Source organism: Amyelois transitella, chromosome 29 (genome assembly GCF_032362555.1).
Source record: "Amyelois transitella isolate CPQ chromosome 29, ilAmyTran1.1, whole genome shotgun sequence".
In the NCBI taxonomy this organism is placed as follows: domain Eukaryota; kingdom Metazoa; phylum Arthropoda; class Insecta; order Lepidoptera; family Pyralidae; genus Amyelois; species Amyelois transitella.
The window spans coordinates 1653046-1662307 of NC_083532.1; the positions used below are offsets into that span (position 1 = coordinate 1653046).

A 9262-nucleotide genomic window follows, 5' to 3' on the forward strand; every position below is an offset into this window, starting at 1 on the left:
CCATGGGAAAGAGATGGAGTGGTCCTATTCTTTTTCTTTTTGGACCACACGGCGCAATACAAGAAAGCAATTTCGCAATATTGCTATTAAAAATCATTAATTCACAATTTTTTAAAGTAGACGATGTGCATTAATACACGATTTAGATTTAAGAGATCTATATTTGTAAATTGATGTCCGGTGAAAATGATGCAGTGTAGTTTACACATGCGCTTTGGAAGCGGTAGTAGGTAGATATAATAAGATTTAAGTTATGTGACGTCAATAAGTGATACCTTGTTTCCAATTTTGAAAATAAACCTATTCTATTCTTTTGGCCCGGCCCCACTGGATTAGTGGTTAAGTGTTCGCGTTTGATAAAATAAAAAATATATTTATTATGTAAAGTTATGATGATAGTTAAATTATTATGATAAATATATTCTTGAAAATATAACGCAGCTAGTGTCGTTTTAATTGAAAAAATTGCCACGATATAATTATGTACCCATCACTTTCCCGCGTGTCACGGCAGACGGCGGGTCGCATCTCGCTCTACAAGTGCGCCGGCGCATGGCCGCTTTCAATTGGCTAAGTTAAGTTTTTCTTTTAAACCTATCACTTTTATTTATTAAAATATTTTTTAAAAAGAAAAAAGACCACGTCCCTGAATACCAACCCACCAAGATCAACCCCAGGATGCTCAAGATAAATTATTTTGTTTTGTTATAGGTACCTACCTTTTGAATATTACCATATAAATAACACTATGTCAGAAAACAAGAGCACACTAGCGCCATGTCAGCGGTGAAAAATGGAAACTCGCCATGTATTTACAAATACAGAACAAACTCTGTGCAGAAAAATACAGATCTAGTGTTGAAAAGAAGAAAAAACTGTTTACCTCAAGATGGCGGCATAAAGAAAACAAAATGGCGGCGGGCAAGATGGCGGATGTTGATTCCGTTGATAATTTTAAATGTTACTGGACAAGCAAATGCTGTAGAAGGTAATAAATATATTTATTTTATATTATGTAATTTTTTATATGCATAAATAAAAAAATCTTACTTACCCAATCCAGTTAGCGGTTTTTGGCATAACCCAGACGCAACCAGGTCTTAAAGCAGGAGATTAATGACTTATTATGAAAGAAAATTTCGTGAAAAATAAAGTACACATTCGGAATTCATAATCTTAGTTAGGTACTCCTTCTAGGTCACGGTGATCAGACGGAATCTCTTCGTGCAGAAGCTAAGTTTCCCACGTCAAGTCGTGGCTACAGGCTCTCCTCTCAAGAGAGGACTAAGTAGATCTTAATGGAAATAACCTGACTATCTCACTTTAAATTTTAGCAACAGAGCTCCTCACCAGAGGTATACAACGCAACCAGGTCTCAGAACAGAAGATACATACATACATATAATCACGTCTATATCCCTTGCAGGGTAGACAGAGCTAACAGTCTTGTAAAGACTGATTTCACGTTCAGCTATTTTGCTTTAAGATGGAATTAGATTCAAATAGTGATGGGTTGCTAGCCCATTGCCTAAAAGAAGAATCCCAAGTTTATAAGCCTACCCCTTAGTTGCCTTTTACGACATCCATGGGAGAGTGATGCAGTGGACCTGGATTCTTTCTTCTATTGGTGCCGGGAACCACACGGCACTGAACAGATGATGGAGGACTAAATTGACAATTGTTCTGGTTCCAGCTCTAACCAGCCGTGTCCTAGCCTCAATCTTGGGTTACCCGAGCACCTGCAGCTCAGGCCTTGACGTGAGACCTTGCACCTTATCCTTGACATGTTGGCTCCGAGGAGGCACCAGGGTCAAAGGCTGCGGAGGGAGCTGGCTGTTCTCTTGCTGTGTGATGCCAGAAATCTCTAAAAATGATATCTTTGATAACAGGTTTGTGGAATTAAAACCCAGACTTGCATCAGAAAGGTTAAGTTAATGAAACGATGGTAGATTGATGTCAAACAGAGCATAATAGAATTAAGAACCTGAAGTAACACTAATTATGTGCAGAGACTTTATCTTTCAACTTACTTGTATAATTTTGCTTCATCCACATTTATTAATCTTTTCATGTAAACTGGTCGAATTTGGATTCGGGTAGAATCTCCCCTAATCTAGTGATTTGAAAGTTCTTTATGCGGTCTTATCAGGTGGACTGATCATATAAAAACTACAAATTGTTCCTTCATCACAAATTACTAGTTCTACATTCATTCATGTTTTTTAATGTAGACAATGTGCATTCGTCCATGATTTAGATTTAAGAGATCTATATTTGTATATTGACGTCCGATGAAAATGCTGCAGTGTAGTTTGTTTCGTCGCTTCTTCTACACATGCGCTTTGGAAGCGGTAGTAGTTATAATTCGATTTAAGTGATGTGACGTCAATAAGTGATACCTTGTATCCTATTTTGAAAATAGATCTATTCTATTCTATTCTATTCTATTCTATTCTATTCTATTCTATTCTATTCTATTCTATTGTATCCGCTGTGAGACCGGTGGAGAGTAATTACGTCAACACTGAAAGATCCATAATCACGACCACTCTGCCAAGAGTGAACTAATGAAAAAAAGTTTGTGGTCAATGGGTACAATAGGTCAGGATTTCTCGAAATCCGACAGAAACATTACCGGGTTACGCGGGCGGAAATGTAGACATAATAATTTTCTAAATTTCCAAATTAATAAATTGCCAAAGGTTGACTGGAAAAGATTGCATTAGCGATAAGTCCGCCTTTGTACCATCTCTATCTGTTTTGTGCTGTTTTGTATGTTTTACTCTTATGGTGCAATAAAGAGTTTTATTTATCTATCTATCTAAATCGTTTTCATTCTTCCAGTTTGCAGTCATCAGAATGGAAGTACAACAAAGTAGTTCCACCGAAGCTGCGCCAGATCCCGCAGCGCAGTGTGATGCCAGCCAACGTGTTCCGACGAAGAGTTGACGACGAAGGTCCTGGTGCTCAGGTACTGTAGTACTGTAGCCAATGTGGGTTGTGGCGACATCTCTACGCCACTCGCCACAACATCCAATCAAACAACTACTGTCAATCATCGCGAAGAAATTGACGCGCTCAACCAATAGCAGCAAAGAATCTATATCGCGATTTCAAAGATTTCATGGATTGGAGCATAAATACAACCTCCGACACAACATCGTTTGAGCCGCGGTTCCCCAGGCATAACACCTAGCCTGGCGGAAGATCTTCCCTTTGGTGGCGGTCGAGCCGAATCATCGCTCCCGCTACAGGGTCATTTGAGTGACGTTTGAGATTCTTTAGCTGGGAAAATGAAGCAAAGAAAGAAGCAGTTATCGCACTATCCGTACATCCATCTTAGTTTGGTCCAAAGGTTCGACTGGCAGAGAATGCCTTATGGCATTAAGTCCACCTGTTGTACATTTTACGTGGGTAAAGTTTAAATAAATAAGATGAAAGACACATAAGATAAATACATTCATATAATCACGACATATACCTCACATAGGATATAATCCTATGTGAGGTAGACAGATCCAACAATCTTGATAAGACTGAAGGGCACGTTCAGCTGTTTGGCTTAATGATGGCATTGACTAATTGGCAATGAATTCTAAATAGTGAAAGGTTTCAAGCCCATCCCCTGGAGAGGAATTTAAGCCAATCGTTTGTCGCATTTTACAACATCCATGGGAAAGAGGTGGAGTGGTCTTATTCTAAAAACCTGGAAACTACACGGCGCTTTACTAAGTTAAAACAAATGGTGCCACCAAAATCATTTAGATAATATTATACTAACTAGCTGTGCCCGCGACTTCCTCCGCGTATAATATTTTGGGCATCATTGAAGCCCTCAAGGATGTATAATTTTCCCCGATTTTTTCACATTTTCCATTATTTCTATGCTCCTTATAGTTGCAGCGTGATGTTATATAGCCTAAAGCCTTCTTCGATAAATGGTCTGTTCCACGCAAAAAGAATTTTTCAATTCGAACCAGTAGTTCCTGAGATTAGCGCGTTCAAACAAACAAACAAACTCTTCAGCTTTGTAATATTAGTATAGATTGGCACTCGTCTCCATTTTCCAGGTGGACTGCGGTCTCCCCTCGTCCAGAATTCTCCAGAAACGCATCATCGGCGGGCGGGAGGCGAGGTTCGCTGAGTTCCCGTGGCAGGCCCACGTCAGGATATCTGAGTTTCAGTGTGGTGGTGTTTTAGGTTAGTAAGATGATACCTCTGGGTATCAAACCTTGATGCGCAGCTTTAAATCGTACCGCGGTCATCAAGTCATTGGTTAATATGACTTTTTGGGAGTTAAGTAAGGAGACTATTAATTTAATTATTTTATTTTATCATACATACATATAGTGACGTCAACATCCCTTGCGAGGCAGACAAAGCCAACAGACTTAAAAAAACTAAAAGGCCACGTTCCGGTATTCTGCTATATGATGGAATTGAGATTCAAATAGTGACAGGTTGCTAGCCCATCGCCTAAAAAAGAATCCCAAGTTTATAAGCCTATCCCTTAGTAATTTTTTACGACATACATACATAAAATCACGCCTCTTTCCCGGAGGGGTAGGCAGAGACTACCTCTTTCCACTTGCCACGATCCCTGCATACTTCCTTTGCTTCATTCACATTCATAACTCTCTTCATGCAAGCTCGGCAGTTTCGGGTACTTTTGACCTGACCCTTTACCAGGACGTCCTTTACGACATCCATGGGGGAAAAAATAAGTCATTCTATTCTGAAGTTAGAGAAACCACAGCTCCGTTGACGGCACTGTCATGTCCCAGGTACGGCCCAGATGTGAGAGGGTAGACCTTTAGGCAACAGACCTAGCTCTTTTTGATGGAGCTAAGAGGGAGGTTCATTTCTTTTTCTGTGATTTTTTTTATTTACCTTGTTCTTTCTTAATGATTTCATTATTGTATTTGTTTGTTTGTGATGCCTTTATTGCACAGAAATTTAGAATATAAATTAATTTAATTAATGTAATTAATTTTTTTTTATTTTTATTTAATTTTAAATTTTTGTATTTGCAGTATCCCGTTGGTACGTGGCGACCGCAGCGCACTGCGTGTCGCGCGCGCGTCCGCGCGACGTCGCGGTGTGGCTGGGCGCCTTGGACACCAGCGCTGGATCCGACACCGCTTGGAAACTTGGGTGAGTCGCGTACTGTAAGGATGGCGCTCCGTGGGTCCATTTTAAAAAAAACACAAATATACTGCTAGAAAAGAAAATTGATATACACGGACCGATCTAAAGGGAGGTTTGCGGCTGACTGACTCGTCACGCTATTGGAAAACAGTTTTATATAAATTTAAAATGCTTATGCTATCAATTGTTGCATATTAATTATGAATATAACAGTACATACATACACATCACGTTTATATCCCTTGCGGGGTGGACAGTGTGTTACGTACACCTACCTGAAAGCATGGAGGACGCAACCGGCATGAATACCAGGACTGTGATTGTAAATAAATAATAATAAATATATGTATACTTACGGGACAAATTACACGGATTGAGTTAGCCTCGAAGTAAGTTCGAGACTTGTGTTACGGGATACTAACTCAACGATACTATATTTTATAATAAATACTTACATTCAAGACCCAGGCCAATCAGAAAAAGTTATTTTCTCATCATACCCTGGCCGGAATTCGAACCAATCACGTTCAATTCACCTCCGGTGGCACAGACAAGCGTCTACCGCTGGGCCACAGAGGCCGTCAAATGAATGAATGACTTTATTTATATAAAAGAGTTATGTTATGTTTATGAACAATGTAAGTGAAAAAATCACTATAAGTATATGACAAAGTAAAGGAGTATTAAGTGTATTAAATTAATGAAGCGGGTATTAATCGCGCAAGTAACGTACCTTTATCGGGAACCACACGGCAAAGATTAAACAATCAGAAAGAATTCAGAAACCTGTTCATTTTAATTCGGGTATCTTAACCGTTCGACCACCGTCGCTCCTAAAACTGACCGACTGACTGATGAGACCTGACTTATTGTATCTTTATTGTATATAAGTACATACATACATACATATGATCACGTCTTTATCCCTTACGGGGTAGACAGAGCCAACAGTCTTGAAAAGACTGATAGGCCACGTTCAGCTGTTTGACTTAATGATAGAATTGAGATTCAAATAGTGACGGGTTGCTAGCCCATCGCCTAAAAGAAGAATCCCAAGTTTATAAGCCTATCCCTTAGTCGCCTTTTACGACATCCATGGAAACGAGATGGAGTGGTCCTATTCTTTTTTTTTATCGGTGCCGGGAACTACACGGCACTTTATTGTATATTACTAATATGTATAGCTCTATTCTCTTTCAGGGTCGTCCAAAAAATCCTTCACCCGTTCTTCCAGTACCGGCTAACCCAACCCGACCGTTACGACATCGCACTTCTCAAACTGTCTCGACCGATCACGTTCACGCGTCACGTCCTACCAATCTGTCTCCCGGACTTGGAGCTGGAATTGAGAGGTAACTTTACATATGTATTTGTATCAGATGTTTTACCTTTTAGAATATAGTTAACATATAGACAGATTAGCAGACGAAAATATCAATAGAGACTAAACCAACCATAATATTCTCATTAGAATTGGTCTATTGGGATTTGATTTGTAAAATTCTTTGTCTTTCCAGGTCGGTCCGGGGTAATAGCAGGGTGGGGGAAGACCGACACCAGCAATGGTCACACCGGCACCAACTTGTTGAGGTCGGCCACTGTACCCATTCTGAGTAAGTTTCTTAACTATCTGAAGAACAGATTTGGGAAAATCCACTGGTAAAGGTCTCTCTAAGACCATATAAAGAACCTGGAACCTACATGACATATTTCTATACCCAGCAGTTTGGGATATGTGTTAGTAAATATCAATAAGTCAGTCAAACAATGACGGTCAAATGATGACGTTAAAGATTAATTATTAAATGGAACTCGAGCTCAACCGAAAAGGGAAAATCTTCCGCCAGGCTAGGTGTTATGTCTGTTCGGGCGCATTATGTCCAATTCGCAAAATTTCCAACTGTCTGTCTGTCTGTGTGTGTTGGGTTGCATTATGTCCAATTCGTGAAATATCCAATTGTCCAGTTCGCAATTGGTCCAGTTCGCAATTGGTCCAGTTAGCATTTGGTCAGTTCGCACTTGGCCCAGTTCGCAATTAGTCCAATTCGCGATTGGTCCAGACAACTGGACCAATTTCGAACTGACCAAATGCTAACTGGACCAATTGCGAACTGGACAATTGGACATTTTACGAATTGGACATAATGCGCCCAACCGGTTATGTTTGGGGAACCGCGCGACAGACGATATTGTGTCGAAAGTAAAATTAATGCTCCAATCTGTAAAAAAAAAATCTTGCTCGATTTAAACTCTTCGCTGCTATTGGCTGAGCGCGACACCTTCTCCGCTGTGATTGGCAGATGACGTGTGTTAAAGCTGATCTTGGTTTGATTTTGAAAAATTTACGGTGGGAATTTATGAAGGTAAAAGTAAAAATGCACTTGCTTGAATATAACACTGAACTGTAATAACTGATTAAGGTAGTTTGACAATACAATTAAGATTTATTGATGAACTGAACTCATATGAACTACAATGGACTGATATTTCACAATAATATGCTTTTTTAAACAACATCTGACTTAACATTCTATTTTGGTTTTTCTTTTTTTCTAAGTGGCCAGTTTCAGTCATAAATAGTTTGAACAACGTGTGACGCAAGCGATGTCGCCACATAAGAAAAACATTCCGAAACTCTTTCAGGTAAAGAGCAATGTATCAAATGGCATCAGAGCAAGCAGATATCCGTGGAGATCCACTCGGAAATGATCTGCGCTGGACACTCCGACGGTCACCAAGATGCTTGTCTAGGTACGTATAGTCACGTCCATTTCCCTTGCGGGGTAGACAGAGCCAGGCTTAAAAAGACTGAAAAGCCACGTTCAGATGTATGGCTAAATGAAGGAATAGACATTAAAATAGTGACAGGTTGCTATCCCATCGCCTATAAGAAGAATCCCAAGTTAGATTTAGTTTTTACACGAATCGACATTGGCCATTCTTAAACAAACAAGTCTACTCCGAATCTATCCATGGAGGAAACTTATGAGGAATATAAGCTCAACAAAACTATTAACATACATACATATATGTATAATCAAGTCTATATCACTTTGCGGGGTAGACAGAGCTAACAGTCTTGAAAATACTGATATGCCACGTTCAGCTGTTTGGCTTAAATATAGAATTGAGATTCAAATAGTAACAGGTTGTTAGCCCATCGCCTGAAAGAAAAATCTCAAGTTTATAAGCCTATGCCTTAGTCGCCTTTTACGCATGGGATTATTTATGTATGTATGTATGTAATTCTTTTCACAGGCGATTCAGGAGGACCACTAATAGTGTTAGACAATGGCCGATATTACCTGGTTGGGATCACATCAGCTGGCTTCGGGTGCGGAGTGGACCACCAGCCGGGCATCTATCACAACGTCAAAGTCACATCGAATTGGATCAAGGGTGTCATCGCGCCGCAGACTAATTATATTAATTTTTAAAGACGCCTTTTTAATGGGTTACATATGTATGTATGTAAATTTTGTAGGAAATTTTAAGACTGTGTAATTTTTGGATATTTAAACATTTTGCATATACTTTCTGGCATCAAAAATTACAAGATGGCGTACTATAATATAATGCCAAAATGTGTACGTAAATGTATAGATACACACATGTTTACAATTATGCTGTACAATTTTATATCCAAAAAAAAAGTGGTTTGCAGTCAAAAAATATATTCGATACCATGTTTTTTTGTTAAATATCATTAATATACCTATGTGCCGTGTGGTTCCCGGCACCAATAATTAAAGGAAAGAACCACTCCATCTCTTTCCCATAGATGTTATTAAAGGCGACTGAGGGATAGGCTTATAAACTTGGGATTCTTCTTTTAGGCGACAGGCTAGCAACCTGTCACTATTTGAATCTCAATTCTATCATTAAGCCGAACAGCTTAACGTGGCCTATCGGTCTTTGTAAGACTGTTCGCTCTGTCCACCCCGCAAGAGATATAGACGTGACCATATGTAAGTATGTATGTAAGCCAAACAGCTGAACGTGGCCTATCGGTCTTTTTCAGACTGTTGGCTCTGTCCACCCCGCAAGGGATATAGGCGTGATTATATGTATGTATGTGTTATCAAAAATCACCTTTACATTAGGCACTGTGTTT

At 39.4% G+C, this 9262-nt stretch overlaps 1 protein-coding gene across 1 annotated transcript; it reads left to right on the forward strand.

Annotated features, from left to right (window-relative positions):
* The first annotated feature begins 777 nt into the window (after nt 1–777).
* LOC106131011 (testisin) lies at nt 778–8827 on the forward strand. The gene is made up of 9 exons (XM_060952600.1): nt 778–988; nt 1694–1889; nt 2845–2971; nt 4071–4200; nt 5034–5154; nt 6349–6500; nt 6666–6761; nt 7792–7899; nt 8407–8827. The coding sequence occupies exons 1-9, from the start codon at nt 778–780 to the stop codon at nt 8583–8585; spliced, it is 1320 nt and encodes a 439-aa protein (XP_060808583.1). The 3' UTR covers nt 8586–8827.
* The last annotated feature ends 435 nt before the right edge of the window (nt 8828–9262 follow it).

Bases quoted from the DNA above. Each gene is read 5' to 3' on its own strand.
- LOC106131011 (XM_060952600.1), top strand. From the start codon at position 778: ATGTCAGCGGTGAAAAATGGAAACTCGCCATGTATTTACAAATACAGA. The intron at 1,890-2,844 runs GTTTGTGGAATT...TCATTCTTCCAG, and splicing joins AATGATATCTTTGATAACAG to TTTGCAGTCATCAGAATGGA. The intron at 2,972-4,070 runs GTACTGTAGTAC...TCCATTTTCCAG, and splicing joins ACGAAGGTCCTGGTGCTCAG to GTGGACTGCGGTCTCCCCTC.